This window comes from Podarcis pityusensis (assembly GCF_964106645.2).
Source record: "Podarcis pityusensis genome assembly, chromosome: 3".
Lineage (NCBI taxonomy): Eukaryota > Metazoa > Chordata > Lepidosauria > Squamata > Lacertidae > Podarcis > Podarcis pityusensis.
The window spans coordinates 10,152,857-10,174,099 of record NC_138026.1 but is presented as its reverse complement, the minus strand read 5'-3'; the positions used below and the strand labels follow the sequence as shown (position 1 = coordinate 10,174,099).

Sequence of the window (21,243 nt, the reverse complement as noted above, 5' to 3'; positions counted from 1 at the left end):
CTGCTGTGCAACTCAAGGTCAGGGTCAACTGAGCATTCAGCTAATTGTACTTCTAGTTTAATGAGCTGGTTAACATGATCTGGTGTGACTGTATGTTTGGGTATTTTATGTTTGCCTGTGTGTGTGTGTGTGTGTAAAGGGAAGTGTCACTTGTATGTGACAAAGACGGAAGAGAAGAGGTTATTGTATTGCATTGCTAAAATGTTAAAAGGGTAAAAATGATTGTTTTTCCTCGATGATTTCTTTCTGTACCTTATTGTTCAATAAACTAAAGGTCAACAAGAAATTCTACTTTAAATAGCTTTGTTAAGATATGAAGATAATCAGTCTTTAAGTAATAAAAGGTAATGAACTTCTTTCATTGGTGCTTCTGTTCCTAGTCTACGCAGAGAACTTTAAACTTCAAGCAGTTGCCGCAAAGCAGTTGTGGTGCAAGAACACTCTGTGTTCATCTCAGTCACCACCTTTCTCCTTGTCCTTTGCCATTGAGAGGTGAGGATGACCCCAGATTGGAGGAGGAGGAGCTGGTAGGCAGTGGTAGGCAGGAGGGGGGAAAGTAGTAGGGGTGAAGGTTGGGGGAAAAGATGGTGCAATGGGAAAAGCAATGGTGACAGTGACCCACCTTGGGTGGCACACTGTGTTGTGCTGGGCCCAGATCAATCTGACATCTTCAAAATAGTTGTGTGAATGTCTGTTTTGCTCTCCTTCCTATTCCCCACCCCCCAATTGAATCAGTGCGTTCTTCCAAGCTGCCTTTCCACCTTTGTTTTCTTCTCCATTTCTTTTATAGCAGAAATTGCTTGTTTCTTCCACCCTCTGAAACAAACAAGCTTTAACGAATGCTTACTCCTTTACAGTGGACCCTCGAGTTACGTTGGGTGGCGCTGTGGGTTAAACCACAGAGCCTAGGACTTGCCGATCAGAAGGTCGGCGGTTCGAATCCCTGCTCGGTCCCTGCTCCTGCCAACCTAGCAGTTCGAAAACACGTCAAAGTGCAAGTAGATAAATAGGTACCGCTCCGGCGGGAAGGTAAACGGCGTTTCCGTGCTCTGCTCTGGTTCGCCAGAAGCAGCTTAGTCATGCTGGCCACATGACCCGGAAGCTGTACTCCGGCTCCCTCGGCCAATAAAGCGAGATGAGCGCTGCAACCCCAGAGTCGGTCACGACTGGACCTAATGGTCAGGGGTCCCTTTACCTTTACTCGAGTTACGTACCGCTCTGGATACATAACTTTCAGGTTGCAAATGCGGCAAACCCGGAAGTGTATACTTCCGGTTTTCGCCGCGCATGCGCAGTAGCGCTCTGTAGTGCCGTGTGCGTGTGCAGAAGCAGTGCCTCGAGTTATGGACTTTTCAGGTTAAATATGGACCCCCGGAATGAATTTATTTCGTATCTGGAGGCTCCACTTTATATGCTGCTTTAAGATCTGCAAGTTAACCTTTCTTCCACAAGAAAATAGGCCTGTGAGTGCTCAGAAAAAGAACCTTGCCTGCTATGCACTAATACTAATCCATTATAGATGTCAAGTCCAAAAGGTTCTGTACTACTGAGCTTTTAATGGTTTTTCACCTATGCAGTTCACAATTGTTCATTGCCAATATTATATTCAGATTAGATTGCAGAATGGTCCTGCTTCTGATGTTATATCTTAGTATTTTGGTTCTGGTTTTCTTTTGATTAAGTGGAGATTCAGATTTGCTATTTTTTAAAACATATATCCTTGTTTCAGTTTTGTTCTTTCTATCATTTTTTAAAGCTGCCTTTTAATTTATATTATAATTTAAAAGATACATAAAATGCATGAATTTTTTTAAAAGGAGAAATGAATTGCATTGCAACTGGGCTTCAGGTAAATATCAAAGCAGTTAAACATCTCCTGTGTTTAAGAATCCTTGGCCTTTGGATATAATTTTTTTCATCTCTTTATCTGATTCAGTGGCATATAGCAGCATTGGACAATAAACTGTGGAGGCATCATAGCTCAGTGGGTAAAGCACATGCTTTTGATAAAGAGAGGTTTAGGTTGAAACCTGGTTCCTTCTTTCAACCAGACTGGAAAGAACCTCTAAGGCAATACTGGGCTAGGTGTCCAATGGCATGGCTTGGTATATGTTCTCTTTGTTGCTTATACAGTGGTACCTTGGTTCTCGAACGGCTTAGTTGTCGAACAAATGGCTCCCGAACGGTGCAAACTCTGAAGTAAGTGTTCCGGTAGGCGAACGTTTTTTGGAAACAGAACATCCGATATGGCTTCCGATTGAGTGCAGAAAGCTCTTGCAGCCAATCGGAAGCCATGCCTTGGTTTTCAAATGGTTTCAGGAGTCGAACGTACTCCTGGAATGGATTAGGTTTGAGAACCAAGGTACCACTGTATCTGTTATTAAAAAATCTCATAGAAATTGATGCACTTTTTCATTCCAAACCAGGGTCCAATAATACTCAGTGTTCTACTTCTCTCTTTCCTTGATATTATTATTCCCCAAATGAACTTTGTAAAACCCTCTTGCTTGGTAGGTAATTTTGCTATATCGATGAATGGGGGTACACGATGAAAAGTGCATATAAAATTGGCATTAACTTTGCTAGTTAACTTTTTTTTAATTGGCAACATTGAAATAAACAACGTTTTGAATAAACAAACTTCATTAAATGTAATTTGACTCGAACTTCTGTGATTTGTTTCTTTTTCCAGTTAAAATGAATGTAGCATGATAGAGCTAACCTAAATGCTGTTTCACTTTATTCTTATGTGTTAGTATTAGTTAAGTTTAAAATTGTGTTCTTTGGCAAATGAAAAAAGAATTCAGAAGTATTAAGACACCCACTTTTGTGCTGGAATTTAATATGCAACTTTTTATTGGAAAATAATCGTCCTTGTCTGGCAAAATCCACCATGCAATATTTCTGTTAGTAGGCATAATGTAATAAAGGCAGGGAGGGCTATTTATCACAACAAATTTTGAGGATTTCAGGATTCTTTTTATTATTTTAATATATTTCTTTGGTATTAAATCAGAAAAATGATAAATTACACCTGTCGAAGCTGTTTTTCCTTTTTGTTGGAAAATGATGTACAACCCAATTTTGCTGGTCATTTTGTCTTTTAACGATACATACATTTTTCCCTCTTTTAAATCTATTGGCTCAGCTTTTAAAGAACAATACTGAAGTACTTCTTATTTCTTACATATGAAGTGTTTATAAATACTTCCTGGTATTGCAAACTTTAACCTTTTAACAATGCATTAGTTTGTCAGAGCAACTCAGTGGCTGTGATGTTCAAGCTCACTTCAGACAAGCCCTTCTCATTCTGATAGGGATTAAGTCACTGTGGTCGGTTGAGGATTAGGCTTTCATTATATATAACTTTGTTGAGAAGCATCATGTTTTTTAGAGACCACATCCAGGGGGCCCATTTTCAGTACACAGGGTACATTAAATTGTGATTAATTTGAAAGGCTAAAAAATAATTAGTTTAATTTAAATGCCTGCCCATTGCTTAATTCATTCATATGCATATAATTTTCTTTCAGAATCAAGCGCTACATGTTCCTTGAAATTGGTACTTATCTTTTATTATGCATAAGGGTTATTTATTTCTTCAGAGATTCTATAACAGTTTTTTTTAAAAAAAAAATCACAATTTTAGAAAGGATTAGACAAAAGAGCAAAAATATATATAGGGAGTATTTTAAGCAACAAGAGGCAACAAATGATTTGTGTTGCTGTCTTGTTTTGCATTATTTTAACAATTATTCCAGGCTTGCATATTTAGAAATATATTAGCCCAATTTGATTTTAAGGCTCAGTTATTTGAATTATAAATCATTATGTCCCTTCTAGCTGATCAGTCACGGAATAGCTTTGAATTCATTTACATAATGGAATGTGTTAGTGTTTCCTTTCTGTCAGTGTAGTCATGGTACTCCCTCATGCATCCTCGGTTGTTTCTCATAATTAACTTTAACACACACACACACACACACTCTCATACACTCATGGTTATTTTGTGAAGGAACTGACCACAAAGTGTCTTTCATGTGTCTGATTGTTCTTCTTCCTACTTACACTGTGATTGCAGCTATTAAAGTCTTTCTTTTGGTTTCAAAGAAAACCCCTGCAAAAAGACTTCACAACATAAAACAGTCACTTGATAAGAAGTAATCAAGCAAGTTACCTAAAAGTCTCTACATGTAATTGTTAAAACATAGCCTAGGAAGTGGATTATTTTAAATGTTCGTCTTCAGCTGATGAATCTACTGTTTGTTTGTATCTAGAGCTAAGCTGGCTTGGTTGCAGAAGCATTGCAGTAAACTATCATTGGGCAATAGAGAAAGAAGGAAAAATCTAGACAAATGTAGTAAAGATAAAAATTACTGCCAAGTTCGTTGATGCAAGTGTATTTAAACATGCTTGTTTCTATACTGGATTGTGATTAAAATACAGGCAACTCTCAGTTTACACTGGGGTTACATTCTAGGTATAGAGATTTTGGCGTAAAGCCAAAATTGTGTAAAATATAGTCAAAACACATTGGGTTCAATGGCAGGTGAGATTGCCACCTTTTATTATATGTTGTTGTTGTTTAGTCGTTTAGTCGTGTCCGACTCTTCGTGACCCCATGGACCAGAGCACGCCAGGGACTTCTGTCTTCCACTGCCTCCCGCAGTTTGGTCAAACTCATGCTGGTAGCTTCGAGAACACTGTCCAGCCATCTCGTCCTCTGTCGTCCCCTTCTCCTTGTGCCCTCCATCTTTCCCAACATCAGGGTCTTTTCCAGGGAGTCTTCTCTTCTCATGAGGTGGCCAAAGTATTGGAGCCTCAGCTTCAGGATCTGTCCTTCCAGTGAGCACTCAGGGCTGATTTCCATAAGAATGGATAGGTTTGATCTTCTTGCAGTCCATGGGACTCTCAAGAGTCTCCTCCAGCACCATAATTCAAAAGCATCAATTCTTCGACAATCAGCCTTCTTTATGGTCCAGCTTTATTATATATATATTGCCAAATGTGTTGCTGAATGTGAACAAGTTAAATGCACATAAGTTGCGAGTTACCTGTAGTCAAAAATTTAAGAGGTTACAGATAGGACCAAGATGTGGATCCTAGGTCCATTAAATGCTGAAGACTGCTGATGTAAACTTTAGAGGCCATATCCAATTCTGTGGCTTCTTTGGCTCACTTGACTTCCATGTAGCCAATGGGGCTGCCTTTTCCTTTCCTATCATTTCCACCCACCTGCACACCCTTAAAATTAACTCCAGAGGGCTGGAGCATGCTCCAAAACAGTTTTTTGGGGATGCACAGGGGGGAGGAGAAAAAACAGAAGTCCTGTTGCAGTAGTGGAGGTACGCACACAGAATGTTGCATGCGTGCCAAGAGTTCTGACTTTTAAAATGTTAGGATTAAAGAAAACAAATTTTTAAATAGAGACCCCAATTTGAATAACTTCCAGGTTGCTTATATAATTTAAACTCTTTTCCTATACCCTCTCTTTAGTACAGTGGTACCTCGGGTTAGGGACGCGGGTGGCGCTGTGGGTAAAATCTCAGCGCCTAGGACTTGCTGATCGCATGGTCGGCGGTTCGAATCCCCGCGGCAGGGTGAGCTCCCATCGTTCAGTCCCAGCTCCTACCCACCTAGCAGTTCGAAAGCACCCTTAAGTGCAAGTAGATAAATAGGTACCGCTTTATAGCGGGAAGGTAAACGGCGTTTCCGTGTGCTGCTCTGGTGCCGGTTCACCAGAGCAGCTTCGTCACGATGGCCACGTGACCCGGAAGTGTCTGCGGACAGCGCTGGCTCCCAGCCTCTAGAGTGAGATGAGCGCACAACCCTAGAGTCTGTCAAGACTGGCCTGTACGGGCAGGGGTACCTTTACCTTTACCTAACTCGGGTTAAGTACTTAATTCGTTCTGGAGGTCCGTTCTTAACCTGAAACTGTTCTTAACCTGAAGCACCACTTTAGCTAATGGGGCCTCCCACTGCTGCCACGCCACCGGAGCACGATTTCTGTTCTCATCCTGCAGCAAAGTTCTTAACCCAAGGTACTATTTCTGGGTTAGCGGAGTCTGTAACCTGAAGCGTATGTAACCTGAAGTGTATGTAACCCGAGGTACCGCTGTACTTTGAGCCATTAAGATAGATATGTGTACACTAGTTTCATAGCTATATAAAGTTCTTTAACTATATTTGACTGTGAATGCAAGGTGTTGGGAGGAAAGGGTAATGCTGTATTTTTCCGTATATAAGAAGACCCCTATTTTTGGAGCCCAAAATTAAGAAATAATTTATTGCAACATTCCGTGTATAAGACAACCCCCAACTTAAACTTATAAATTTTGGGGGGAAATATAGTCTTATACACGGAAAAATACAGCATTTTCAAACTTTTGATGATTTTGCTGTGTTGACTATTCAGTGCCACACTATATCTAACTGATGCAGAGACACAGTGGTGCCTTGGTTCTCGAACTTAATCCGTTCCGGGAGTCCATTCAACTCCTGAAACCATTTAAAAACCAAGGCGTGGCTTCCGATTAGCTGCAAGAGCTTTCTACACTCAATCGGAAGCCATATCGGATGTTTGGTTTCCAAAAATCGTTCGTCTACCTGAACACTTACTTCTGAGTTTGCGCCGTTCGGGAGCTGATTTGTTCAACAACTAAGCCATTCAAGAACCAAGGTACCACTTCAGTTGTTTCTTTCCTTATACAGCCTCCCTCAACCTGGTGCCCTTGAGATGTTTTGACCTACAAATGCATTATCCTTGACCTATAGTGATGCTGGCTGAGACTATGGGAGTTGGAATCTGGAGGGCACCAGGTTGGAGAAGGTTGTCCTAGAGTAAAAGAATGGTACAGGATAATGGCAGTATTTATCTGTGGCTCCTACCCTTCCTGTCTTGACCATTTTAAACAGAGAAAATATTTTAATCAGAACTGTGATAGATGAGATGTTGAACTCAAAACCTTGATCCATATGTAGCAGCAAGTTGCGTGCCAGTTCTAAAGCATGAGAAAATCCCACCCTCTTCCCCTCTATACACACTACAGAGGACCAGCACTGTTCTGACAGAGCGGCTCTCTGTGACGTTAAGAGAGAGTGCTGGAGGTAAATAGTCAAACAGGTTGCCCAGTCAGGACCCAGGGGGGTGGAATCAGAGGGACTATAAAACCAGTTCTGGGAGGAGTTTGGGGAGGAGTTCGTTGGGAGTTGTTGGTGGGTAGTTGGTTGGATTTAGTGGGTTGGCTGGTTGGGAAAGGCAGTTGGTAATAGAGAGACAGTTAGGGCAGTGGGTTCTTGAGTGTGGGGAGGTAGAAGAGATAGAGAGAGGAAAATAAGACTAAGAAAGTAAAGAGCAACAACGTTTGGAATGCTGTGAAAGTTTTGTTTGTGTCTGAAATAAAATACACTCTTCTTTGTTAATTGAGATCTTACTGAGACTGAAGTGATTTTACCAGGGAGGACCTGGTTGGTGGCAGCGGATTAGTGGTGTACGGGTCAATAGTCCGTGAGACGTCCGGGGGCTCCGTACAAACGCCACACTCACCTGTTGAGGATTAGTGACAAGGTTTACCTGAATTTGGCACCCCATTCTCCCATCTGCTGTGAGAGACGACTGCTGTAAAAGATGAAAGAATTGGCCTCTATATGTCCTGACAAGTATCATACATTTCCTACTTGTCTTTTAAAAATTTTAAGAACACTATGACTGTTGATAGTTTTAACAACTTCCCTGCTCTTCTGCTTAGTAATATTATGTATTAATTATTATTTTCTTTGCATTTTTTTAAAATTAAAAGCCTAATTTTTGAAATCTGCATGTTCTAATACTCTGTAAACCTATCGATATGTGGTCTCTGAAGACCATATGCATTAAGAAGTTGGGTTTTGTGTTATCAGCATATTAATTGCATACTGTTGTTTCCCTTAATTTCAAACACTTATATTCTCCTAAAAAAGCTTGTGAAAATAGAGGCTGTGAAGTTCATGCTGCAGAATCATACGGTAGGTCTCTCAAATTAGCTTCAATATTTTAAAAGTTGTTAACATAAAATAATGAATGGTGTTGACTTTTCTTAATCTGTTCTTTATTTTTCCACCAGAGTAAACACTTTCCTTTCTTGGGTGTAAATGATTATGGTTTGAGTGACCTTAGGTGCAGAACCAGATTCTATACTGCACTCACACGCCTTCTCATGGTAGATCTAGGTAAGAAATTTTTCATTGTATTCCTTCACTCCCTTTCTGAAGTTAGAAAGGTCTCCCAAATACATTGTCTACTCTGTGGTCTAATAATCAGTTCCTGGTAATATTGATATTTGTTTTTAAATCAAAAGAACACTACGCCAGACATGTTATTAAAACATGTTATGACCACTTTGAGACCTAATTTCTTGGATGCAGGCATCCTCTTCCCACAGAAGGATTGTTTTCCTCATCATGTGCAAGAAAGGTGAAACTAAATTCAACGTGGTTCTTCTGGTTGCATTAAAGTCTACATGACTGCTTGTGCCAGAATCAGGATGAAATTTGCTATAGAATGTACTAAAAAATACTCCTTCAAAATATTTGTAGAACATATTAGTGGCTATTTTCATTCCATTCAGGTTCCTTGGATCCAATTCATTTTATTTACCTATGGGCTTTCATTTCAAGGCTAATGTTTCTTACTAGGAAATAAGTCTTAGAAGAGTTAATTTCTGAATAAATGTATTTTAGATTGGTCAGCTAAATTATAAGAGTATGATCTTTGGACATGGGACCTATCCCTGTTTCCCTGAAGAACCTACTTTCTCTTCCAGGATTCTATGCCAGGGCAAAAAGACAGATTTGGAATGTACTTTCTTTTTATTTCCACTGGCTTTAGATTGTCCCAAAGATGATTCAGTATTTTAGGTTAATGCTACTTTATTTCCAGACTTATAAGATTCCTCTGCAAAGTAAGAAGCTCCCTCGCCAGATTCAAACTAGAATAGGCAAAGTTCACCTGTAAACTATCTATACAGTCCTTAAAGTTATATTGCTATATCCTGGCACCTTGAAAATCCCTATTCTCATTGGGATTTTTTAAAAAAAGTTTAAAATGCTGTAGCATCTAGGGGAAGAAATAAACTGAAAGCGATCATTAACCTGAGTGACTCAGATTATGTTTTAAAAATAGCTAGACTGAATAAAAATCACTATCTTGCTAATGCATCTCAGAAGATGGTGGATTACTCAGTTTCTGTGTGTGTGCAAAATGTGGACCCAACAAACCCCATAACACAGTACTGTCTAAGCTGAGAAGAAACTCTTCTTCGCTACCACTAATTGTAGCCTTTTAAATGGGTTCAATTACTTGTTTGGTCCAACTGAGCACAAAAATTGCACCTCTTTGCTATATTGTCTCCAAGGCTCAACAGCCTTCTGTAATCCATCCACCGAAGGAAGGTCTATTTAGGATTCGGAATGAGAGAACACTTAGCAGCTGTAGTAACTTCTTCAACTGGTCACCTATAGGCATAAGTAAAATTAATCTCCCAGAGCATTCTGTAAACCCATTGGAATTTTCAGTCTCCATGTCTGGGCCATCCTTTGGCCTGTACATCTCATCTCTCTTCTGCCTCCCTTCAGAGACTGTGTCATGAAAATGTACGCCCTTTGTGATGTAATGATCTGATCATAAGGGTGACATCTGCATCCCCCATTCTCAGGCTGCCTGTTTCCATGACAGCGTAATACAACAAATACAACATAGTACCTGTCGCACTTGTCAGTAACAATGACGATGTAGCTGAGTGTGTTATGAGGGACATGTATTTTTGAGCCATAGCCTATGAGGTGGCCTCAGGATGAGATACCTGGATACACCACATGAGGCATGGGGCTTCAGCAGATCAAAAAGCCTTGGATCTCATTATAAGGTAAAGGTAAAGGGACCCCTGATCATTAGGTCCAGTCGTGGCCGACTCTGGGGTTGCGGCGCTCATCTCCCTTTATAGGCCGAGGGAGCCGGCGTACAGCTTCCGGGTCGTGGCCAGCATGACTAAGCCGCTTCTGGCGAACCAGAGCAGCGCACGGAAACACCGTTTACCTTCCTGCCAGAGCAGTACCTATTTATCTACTTGCACTTTGACGTGCTTTCAAACTTCTAGGTTGGCAGGAGCAGGGACCGAGCAACGGGAGCTCACTCCGTTGCAGGGATTCGAACCGCCGACCCTAGGCTCTGTGGTTTAACCCACAGCGCCACCCGTGTCAAATTTGGTTGTGCAGAATGTATCCAAAGGGATGTATATTCTTTCAAAGAAGTGTGATCCTGTTTCATCAAATTCCATCCCATGTTTGATCAAGTGGAGTAGTCCAGAGAGTCATTGGGGGAATTCTAAAAGTGATGAGGAGAGGGATGTGTGCTAAAAAGCACACATATAGAAATCGAAAAGAAATAATAAGAAGACAGATAATTAGAATATATAGACATAAGCAGTGTCAACTGGGAGAATTAACATGTTAACTGGAATAATAGGCAGCTATAGTTCTTGATATGATATCAAAATGCCCTGTGAATTTTGTGTTCTCATTTCTTGCATAACAATGGAAAATCAGTACTCGTACTCTTGAATTCAACACAGTATGAGGGAAGCTGGATTTAACTGCAGATTAAATATTACTGGCTGGGCAAAACCCTGCTCTGAAGCCTTGGTGTGGTGTTGCCATTCACAGCAGGCAGTGCAGGAAATAATAGATTCAGGATCAGATTTGTGTGTGCATGTGCATAGCCCTACACACAGGCTTACCCTAGCTTAGCAACTGAGTAACTAACGCTAGTAGGGTCCTATGAGTGTCAGTCATCCCAAGAGCCCTGCTCTGGAGTGGTCTCCTAGACTACATCTTACTGTTAAGACGTGAAGTTGTGAAGAAATGTGGATTAGACATTAAAAGCTGTAACATTAAAAGCCCTGAGCCAATTGGGCCCAGGATACTTGAATAAACCACCTGCACTCATCTCAGCCTGTCCATTTACTGAAATCAGTGTTGGAAGACTTACTTAGGTGTCCACCTGTGAAGATGATTAGGTTGGTGGGCACCCTTAACAGAGCCTTTTCATTGGCTCGGCAACAATGGAACTCCATTGCTTTGTAGGCTCGGCAGGCCTTTTTGAAGATCTATCGCTTTTCAGTGGCCTTTAGCAAGTTTTGTATATTAGGAGTCCTTGTTGTAGGCCTCCTGGACTTCATTGTTCTTTTCCTGACGTTTAACTCTTGCCTTTCTTCCTTTTTTCCATAGGTGAAGATGAAGATGAATTTGAAAACTTCATGCTTCCCCTGACAGTTTCATTTGAAACTTTAGCTCAGATATTTAACAATAGTTTTAAACAAGAGGAAGCAAAGGTAAGTTGTTTTGAATAGAAGGGGGAAATCTTATTTCTCATAAACCAAATAGGGAGATTGCGAGGGAAAGAGAGAGATGGGTGGGGAGACACCATCCAGCCAAAAAAAATCACACTAAGGCCCATTGACTTAAATTGATGGAAATTAAGTGTGAAAGTAATTTTGCCCTTAAAATCAGAAAGATTCAGTTTGGCTGGTTGCCTTTTTCTCAGTTCTGCTTTAGTTTATGTGATGTTTCCCTTTGAAGGTCCATATGTGAACTCTTCATTTTTAAGCCTCTGGGGGTATGAATCTACTCTCCCCTACATGAAGGGGCAAGGCATGAGAATTGTTTCCAGAGCAAGATGAAGCAGAGACTGGCATAATGAGCAAACAAGTAGGAAGATTAGGTAGTAGTAGAATTGGTTCTCTGCTCGTTCCTCTCTTGCGATACCTCCCTGCCCCATCCCTGCTTGCTATGTGCCCTACTTCCTTATCTGTATCAATCCCCATGTGGTGCTGAGCTTATTCCTAGGCATAGATGTCAACTTTTCCATTTTCTTGCGAGGAGTCCTATTCGGAATAAGGGAATTTCACTTTAAAAAAGGGAAAAGTTGACAGCTATGTTCCTAGGCTCTGAGGAATGCTGAAGTAGAAGAACAAAAGGCCTTGATAATCCTAAACTAGGAGAAGCAAAATTGCACCGTTGAATTCTCCCTGAGAATTTTGCATTACTGGTGAAACTAGGCTGTTTGTGGAGTTTCCATCAAAAAGCTAGAAACCCCACACCTAGTTCCCTTGTCTCTCCCTATGTCATTTTATAAGGGAAGTGTGTGATATGATGTCATCATATTTCGTACTTGCCTCCCTTGTCATCCTCCCCTGAGTGGCAGTGATGAAAACATGATGCCATCTCACACTTTTCCTTTAATCAGTGGGAGATAGGAAGTAGATATAGGGTTGCTGTTTTAGTGACAGCCTTATGATCAGCATTACATTTAGCTCCACTCTCTGTTTTTCAGTGGGTGATGCACAACATTAGTCATACACAGTGGACTGAATGAAACCAATGGACTTAAGTTCATTGATATCAGTGACTCTGCTCTGAGCATGATTAATGTTAGACTCTGATCTGAGCATGATTAATGTTGGATTTCACCCTGACTGCTCAATATCTTATACTTCTGGAATTTTGGCTTGTTGTTTATTAACTACTTTCATTTTTTTGTGGATGAGCTTTTCTGATTCTTTATGTATTTATTTATTAGGTGTGCGTAGACCTACAAAGGTATAGGAATAAACGGGATGAAAACACTGTATATTTAGAACATCTCTTCCAAACAAGAATTTAATATATAAATCAGGAGTTTATTAAATGGCTAGGCATATATGTATAAATAGGAACTGGTCTTGAAGTATTGCGTTCTTAAACCGAACAAAGTGATTAGGATAACTGATAGCTAAATAAGGTTTTTATGTGCCTGTGGGAGCCATATTAGGATTGATTTGACAAGTCAGTTCAGCTGTGGCAACAGTCATATTATCTAGCACAACATTATGTTTTATTAGTAAAATCCTTAAGTGTAGCAAGCTGTTTGTGTCAAAACAACAGTATATTTTAGATGGTGGGGGGAGACTTGCTAAGTGGAACGAAGCACATTAGCATAGCATTACATTAAATAGATTGCCTTCTACTATTATGAACAAACAGTTAACCGTGCACTCTAGAGTGGCTATTTCATCTACACTGTGTAATATTCGCAGAAGCTCTTATCAATAATTTTTCCTTAGCATTTTAAAATGTGGTGGGAAACTTCGTGGTGCCATTGCTGTTCTTACCTCTCCACGGCTCTTCCAGAAAACGCAAACAGATCTGGAGAACTGTATGCTCTCACTCTATATATAGGTAGCAATCTTCTTTGGTTGCTTCTGCCTGCCTTGACAAGGTTTTGGGAGGTAGCTCACTGATGGGAGTGGAGAAGCCCAGAAGCCCAGTTTATTTTTGTACAAACCCTTGTGTATGCTAAAATGTGGCCCTAAATAATAAGCATATGCTAGGCATGTTTGCTAAATGTTGTCTTTAATGTTGCTCCATGAGAAAATTACTACCTCGGTAAGCAACTTTTTGAGAAAAATATGACAAGTGTTTTTGATGCAACAGTGCCTTTAGTAACAGTAAATGCACTGTTTTGACTCAAAAAATAACTGTTGCCACATACATTAAACTCTTCACTTGACTTTGCTGATCATTCAGAATAATGCATTGTTTGTTAGTTTGTTGAATTTATATCCTGCCCTTCTTCCTGAAGGAGCCCAGGGCGGCATTAGATACTACTACTACTACTACTACTACTATGTAAAGATTGTTGTTCCAGGGAGCAGTTTGAGGTTAGGAATCAGATTTGGAGTGGATTTTAAACGACCTTCATGAAAGATTGCAGCTTTCTGTCATTTGAGGACTTTATCAGTACTGAAACCATTTCGCTGTTGCACTGTCTTGTTTGATAGAGGAACGTTCTTACTGGTGGAAATTTTAATAGAGTTCCAGTGTTATATCCCTAAACTAGCAAGTTCTTAATGACCCTGGAAAGTGATTGCTTTGATTACACTTTAACGGTATTTGCAAATAAAATCACAAGTAATTAAGGGGAAATCTCCAGGCTTTTGAGCAACTTTGATGCATGATAACTGCCTGATTCAGCTCCATCTAGAGTAATGCTGTGTAGACAAGAGCTACTGAGATCAATAGCAACATAATGATAGTGGCAGAATTAAGTGAGTAACCTGAGAACTGTGCCTTCAGAATGCATGCAGCTGCCACAAGCCCGGGCCACACAGTGCACTCCTTGCTTCCGTCCTAAATGTTCATCAAAAGACGCCCTGCAGGAAAATGGAGTTAGATGCTCTTTATTGCTGATCGTGTCTCTTGCCACATTTATCAGGGAAATTGGATTAGCAGTTGGCAGCTGCAGGTAGACAAGGTTCTGCAGTGATTAAATATGCAGCTTGGCTGCATTTGTTGTGACAGACCTTTAGTAAATTCTACTGTAAGCACCATCTGTCTAATTTGTATAAAGGGAAACTTCATGCTCTAAGCCACTGCTAAGGAACTGAATTTGTTGCTTTATCATAAAGTAAACTTTCCCACTGAAATCTTTTTAAATGTAATTTATTAGATTATAGAGTTTTTTGGATTTTGTTTTGTTTTGTTTATTTGTTTGCTCATCCTGATGAATAAATAATACGTGGTAAAGTGCTTTCAGGTACTCTATTTGGAAGTACTGAAAAGAAAAATAATAATCTGTTCTGCTCTTCAATAAAATGCTTAGTATTCTTATCTGCAGGGAGGTGACACTGTTAAAATATCACTTAGAAAATGCCCTATGACTGCCAAGCTCATTTAATTTGTGGCTTCTACTAGGATTTTCTAATTGGCTTTTTATACATCTGAAACATGTAGTTGAAAAATAATTGAAGTGGGGCAGCTTACCCTTGTTGAAATACATTTGTAGTTGACAATCCTGTTCATAAAGCATATGTTCAGGTTTATTTTCCAGGAAGTGCTCACCAAATATGTGAGGACGTCATTAGCTGAGGATGGGGGGGAAATCATAGTTACAAGATTAGTGCCTATTTCCTCACCACCGCTCTCTTAAAGAAGCCCCTGTATTGGCCCTGGAAATTTGGCTCAATAATATATTGACTTTCTATACTTAACCTCGTTGGTACTTTGATATTATTTATGACATGATTAGTTTGATAGGGGCAAATAAAGCAATGTGATCTGAGGAAGAGGAGTGGTTAAGTAGCATGGTGCTATCTATAGCTGGTTCACAGAAACTCGAAGCTGCTGAATTATTTAAAATCCTTGATTTTCAGCTTGCACACATTAAAAGTTTTCACACTAAGTGCCAAATGTTGCAAACAGCACTTTAACAGAATGATTTTGCTTTGATCCCTGTAGCAGTTCCTGAATAATTTATCACAGGTTATTGCCTTAATTCTGGAGAGGGATAGCGCAATAAAGGCAGATGAAAACACTCCAGTTGAAACACCTTGGGGCCTGCTCATTCCTCTGACATGGCTCTTTTGCTGGAACTATTTAGAGGTTATTAAGACGTGTCTGTAGAATTAAGAGTATGCTGTAAGGACGAAGACAGCCATCTTAATTCTAAAGACAAAGCACTATGACCCTTCACCTTTTCCCCGGCTGTTATTATATAGTAGAATTATGAGGGTAATATTATAGCTGCACCCAGAAGTGCAACTATAGTTAAAGGTCTGTCAGACTTCCCATTAGAAAATCCTGTTTTGGGGTGTTTGAATGGGTTGTCTTGTCTGGCTCCACTTGGAACAAGTTAGCGATGCGGTGTGCGGGCTGTCAAATTGCAATTTCGGTTTTGATGGGTCTTTTGCCCCCATGTTGCTCTTACTTTTAGAAAGCCGCGGAAATTTATTTTAAGAAATCGGGGGGGAATCAGCAACAGGCCTAGCGAAGTGGCTTTTAAAGCATCCATCCTGTTCTTTTATTTGTAATTATGAGATATGCAGTAATGATTTCAAAATGGAAATGTGCTTATTCATCTGAGTTCTGGCTACCAAAATTCTCTCTGCACATTTTCACATTCAGTCCTTCACGTAATAACTACATTGTTCGACAGTGGTTACTATCCATCCCAGGAATGAATGTATCTCAGTGGTACATGTGTTGTGATCCTTCAGTAACCTTATGTTCCTCAGATTAGATGCAAGCCATTTGAGGTTCTTTGAGGATATAAACAAATAAGCATTTTTATTTTTATTTTTTAAAACCACTTGCTTATTCCTGTTTCTACCTCCCTTAATATCACACATATCTGGCAACAAGAAAATAAATCATGCAATGTGACTACTGTTAGAGGCCTCTTCTGAATTTTTCTTCAGACCATGCCACCTTAAATCTATACTTTTAGATAGATTCATCTCCTGAAATCTGCAAATAACAAATCTACACCTGCTTTGAGAGCCTAACATGGACTAGTAAGTTGATTATTGGTCTTACAATGAATTAATGAATGAATTTGGTGGCCTTAACATCCTTTTAGTGTCAGCATGTGATCACATAAATTTTTGGGGCATCTGTTCAATTTGAGCATTTGTTTTTACCATTTGGAATAAGTAGGATCTTCTGGCTAGTGAGACTTGACCTCAGTGGAACTTCATGAATTATATCATTCATGATTCTTCCCGCTTAGACTTACAGTGTATGGTGTGTTCTCCGTGCTCGTTGTTTTAAACAACGAATGATGACCCAATGAAACACATAGTTCTCACATTCTTTTTCTTTCATATCATATGTGATTGGTATTTTTCACACTTATTCATAACTTTACATTTATTTAGCCCCTATTATTATCACAGAATCTTTGTACAGAGTGTGTATATACAGAGGGAAACCTGAGGGTGATGAATAGGTTGGAAGGATCTTGGTGCTTCCCGCAGTCCAGAATGTGTTGGGATCCCTAGCAGTGAAGACTAAACCAGCCATTGAAAGGAGAGGTGGACTGGTTTCACCTTCTCTGAACTGTCCCAGATTGACTTTGTTGCATGGATTTTGGTGTGAGTCATTAGGGACTAAACTAACCTCCAAAAGCAGTAGACTCTCCTTTTTAATGGAAGCTGGATGGTCGTCTGTCAGGGATTCGTTGGGTGTGATTCCTACATTGCAGGGAGTTGAACTAGATGACCCTTCCAACTCTACAAACCTGTGATCTCTGTGATCTCTGTAGCCATACACTGTGTAGCTTTAGGTCAGGCTTCCTCAACCTCAGCCCTCCAGATGTTTTGAGACTACAATTCCCATCATCCCTGACCACTGGTCCTGCTAGCTAGGGATCATGGGAGTTGTAAGCCAAAAACATCTGGAGAGCCGAGATTGAGGAAGCCTGCTTTAGGTAATGGCTTACAGTGGACTTTTCCACTGTAAGTTATATACATTTGCCATTGGAAATGATGAACATTTATAAGGGGAAGCAGGCTTCATCTGGAAATCATACGTAAAAGAGCTAATAGAAGAAAAAGAATTTTGAGAAATGACTTGGGTAGTTGGAATTAGTCATACTGTCACACTGTTTGTATTGAATGACAGGCAAGTACATCAACGTAGTCTTGGTCATAGAAAAGTTTCTGTGACAAGGTCCATTCTGAGGTCTCAGTCCCAGAAAAGTCTAGTCCCAGAAAGAGAATTGTAGCATAACCAGGTCCTGTCCAAGCCATATAATTGTAAAGTGCCCTTTCCCCCTCCTGACACACAAAGTCTCATCCCAGATTCTAAGCTCAGTGGGTTATATTCTCCCAAGTTGCCTATTCAGAATATTGGCTGTGTTACTTATGCTCAATGCATTTTGTCAGAAATGTAAAGAATTTTGGACTGAATTAGGTCAAGGGAGTGAGGGGTCTTCATAGTGATGTTGATAGAAACACAAGTAATACAAAACGGTCGTGTGTTCAGTGGTATAGTGCTAAATTTTGAACTGCTGGATCCCCATAGCCAAACCCCAAGGGGAGGGAGAGAAAGAGAAAGAAATGACTTTGAAGACATGGGTTCCCGTCCCTGATCATCCATGAAGTTCACAGATGACCTAGGACTACTCACTGTCTCAGCCTAGCCTGCCTTACAGGATATTGTTATGTGGATAAAATGGGGTGTGCCATACCCCACTGCGCTCCAAGACCCTAGCAAATGTTGTTATCACTTCTGAATAAAGGCCCATTGCTGTGCTCACCCACATTCACCCTCCCTACACCATTGCATGTGTTCCTGGGCTCTGGGCTCAAAACAAACATAAAATATTTTTTACAAAATAACCTGGATTTTCCTGTATAAATTATGCAGATTAAGCACATTTACATTTGTTTCTTTGCTTTGTGTTATTATTTTTCTAATCATGGGGAAGGGCAGGTTTCCACATAGAGTATTGCAGATCTGGGCCCTCATTGCTGGATATCCTACAATTGCTGCCCACTAGGGTGGTTTGCTGTAAATCTATTTCCACAAGAAGAAAAAAGGCAAATATAAATCAAAGGCGAGGGACACAGATGGCGCTGTGGGTTAAACCACAGAGCCTAGGGCTTGCCGATCAGAAGGTCGGCGGTTCGAATCCCCATGACAGGGTGAGCTCCCATTGCTCGGTCCCTGCTCCTGCCAACCTAGCAGTTCGAAAGCACAAAGTGCAAGTAGATAAATAGGTACCGCTCCGGCGGGAAGGTAAACAGCGTTTCCGTGCGCTGCTCTGGTTCTCTAGAAGCGACTTAGTCATGCTGGTCCCATGACCCGGAAGCTGTACGCCGGCTCCCTCGGCCAATAAAGCGAGATGAGCGCCGCAACCCCAGAGTCGTCCGCGACTGGACCTAATGGTCAGGGGTGCCTTTACCTTTACCTTTATAAATCAAAAGACAGGGTTCAATTACCTGGTTCTGTTAGTGAAAACCAGCGTAAGGACTCCAACTACTGCAATCAAGCTATCTCCATCATCCCCCCGTGCCTCCTCCAAGTCTGCGGGGGGGGGGGGTGTCAGGAGAACCCCCAGAAAAGCACACGTCGGAAGGGAAGATTGTTCCCTTCAGCAATTGTTCCTTAGACCAATGTTCAGTTCCACTCAAGGTTCCCATGGATTACATCTTCATATATTCCATAAACAGTGGTGCAAAAAATGGACACTAAATCATGCTAATTTATAACTTCTTTACTAAGAGTCTGCATTGGTTCTGTGTGTACCCCGAATTTCTAGATGAATTGGGGAGATTCAGGGAAGGGTCCCACATTTCTGAGTAGAATCGCACCATTAACAAGGCATCTCAGGGACTCCACAAGTTTCCGTGCTGCCCTACAGCGTTACCTCTCCAAAAATATAAAATAAAAATGCACAACTTTTCTAGTTGTTTTCTGTTAAAAGAAGGTGAAATGGGGAACTCTGCTCCTTTTAATCCTTGTTAGTTTGGGTCTATACGTTGTCAGCGTGGGTGATAGATGCTATGCTTTATAGATGCTATGTTGCGAATTCAGTAGGGTGGCTGAATATAATTGATGCCTCAAATTAGCCCTTTCTTGCAGTAAACATAATTCCAGCAAACTATATTTCTTATGATAAACCCATCTGATTAACCTTCAGACCAAAGAATTCCTATTCAGAGTCAGTCTGTTTAACATTCTCGTTTTAGAGCTAACTATATGCAGATGGCAATGTCAACCCCCATTTTTTGCAGAGTCTAAAAATGGCGTAGCTTATTTGTTTACCTAAAAGCACCACTTTCCTCTCCTAGAGAGAGGACAGCCATGTACACTTGAAGTCTACATATTATTTTAGGAATTGTCTTTTAAACAATTTCAGCAGCTGTTGAATCTGTTTTTATAAAGAGGATGCATGGGCCAATCTTTAAAAACAAACATTTTATTCTAATAAATGTTTTCAATGAATTGCATGTTGATATATAGATATATATACACATACACACACACACACACACACACACACACACACACACTAATGAATATACTAAATAATAATTACGGAAATATATATTCATACCCCATGCTTAGCATCTATTCTTGTTTCAAACATAAAACTGAACAGCTAAATAAATGTTGTTCAGACTATTTCTGAGGGATAACCAAGTTAGAATAAGTGACATCAGTGCGAATCCCCGTGCCCAGTTTAAAAAGAGATAAACGAAAAATGAAAGGGGGAATATAATGGAAGTTACTTTCTGTTTCATGTGTCTTCTGGGCTTTAATTTATTATATGATCTCATATCTCCTGTTTCAAGCTGAATTCATTTTATTATTTCTATTGATAAGCTTATTGCTGCGCAAAAAGCACTTGATTAGTATTAATATTTAAGTTGGAGACTTAGAAGCCCTAGGTTTTTTTAAAAGAAAAAAGAAAGACGTTTAGGCTAATGAATTAAAATCAGATATTGTGCTCATTATTGGCTGATCATGACTCCATCTGCTCTGTGCTAACGTGAAAATCAATTACTGTGTCTCTTTCCCACTGACAGCGTATGTTGATCGGACTGGCGAGAGATCTTCGAGGGATTGCCTTTGCTCTGAACACAAAGACCAGCTACACCATGCTGTTTGACTGGATGTATCCTTATTACACTATGACAATGCCGGCTCTGTGCACAGAGGGATACCAGGTCCCGTGCATTAGTTTAATAGTGTGGCACAGTGGGGAAGAGGAAACAAAGCTAAATGAACTAATGCGTAATCAGCTAAAATTACAGTACAGTTGCAATCATACCATTAACTGAGAGGGCAGCATTTGGAGAGAGACCACAAAGAGGTCACTTTTGGCAGAGCGGGGGTTGCGCCACACTAATCCCTAATTATTCTCCTACTCTATTGTTAGCCTGCAATACTTAGATAAATTTAAAGCCCTTTAATTTACAGTGTGATGTACCTCTGCTATTGGGGCTCCTTTCTGATTTCTTTTTATTATCACCCATTGAAGAAATTGTATTTAGTATATTTTAGTCATTGCTGTGTAAGTAACTGTGAGATCTCTCATGTGACATTATGCATGCTGTAGGATTTCCGTTATTTGAGTCTTCTCTTACGCTGTGCTGGGAAACCAGAATTACTTTTTCTGCAGATGTTGGATGCTCACTTGTGGGTTTGAAAGGGGCAGGTTGAGCAAGTTTAGCAACTTGAATTCTTAGGGGATTTAAGGGTCTGAAGCCTACAAAGCCATGGGCCTTTCCGGACTTTTACAACCTGCCCACCTTAGGTAGTGGTACCTGCCCTGTGGAACGCCCTCCCATCAGATGTCAAGGAAATAAACAACTATCTGACTTTAAGAAGACATCTGAAGGCAGCCCTGTTTAGGGAATTTTGTAATGTTTGGTGCTGTATTGT

At 40.3% G+C, this 21,243-nt stretch overlaps 1 protein-coding gene across 3 annotated transcripts in view; it reads left to right on the top strand.

The window, feature by feature from the left end:
• RANBP17 (RAN binding protein 17) overlaps positions 1-21,243 on the top strand; it is a 183,961-nt gene that overhangs the window by 112,543 nt on the left and 50,175 nt on the right. For all 3 annotated transcript variants that reach the window (XM_080999002.1, XM_080999001.1, XM_080999000.1), the window contains 4 exons: positions 7,941-8,004; positions 8,103-8,208; positions 11,263-11,366; positions 20,385-20,473. In XM_080999002.1, the coding sequence (XP_080855128.1) occupies positions 7,941-8,004; positions 8,103-8,208; positions 11,263-11,366; positions 20,385-20,473 (363 nt within the window). The remainder of the gene's footprint in view (positions 1-7,940; positions 8,005-8,102; positions 8,209-11,262; positions 11,367-20,384; positions 20,474-21,243) is intronic.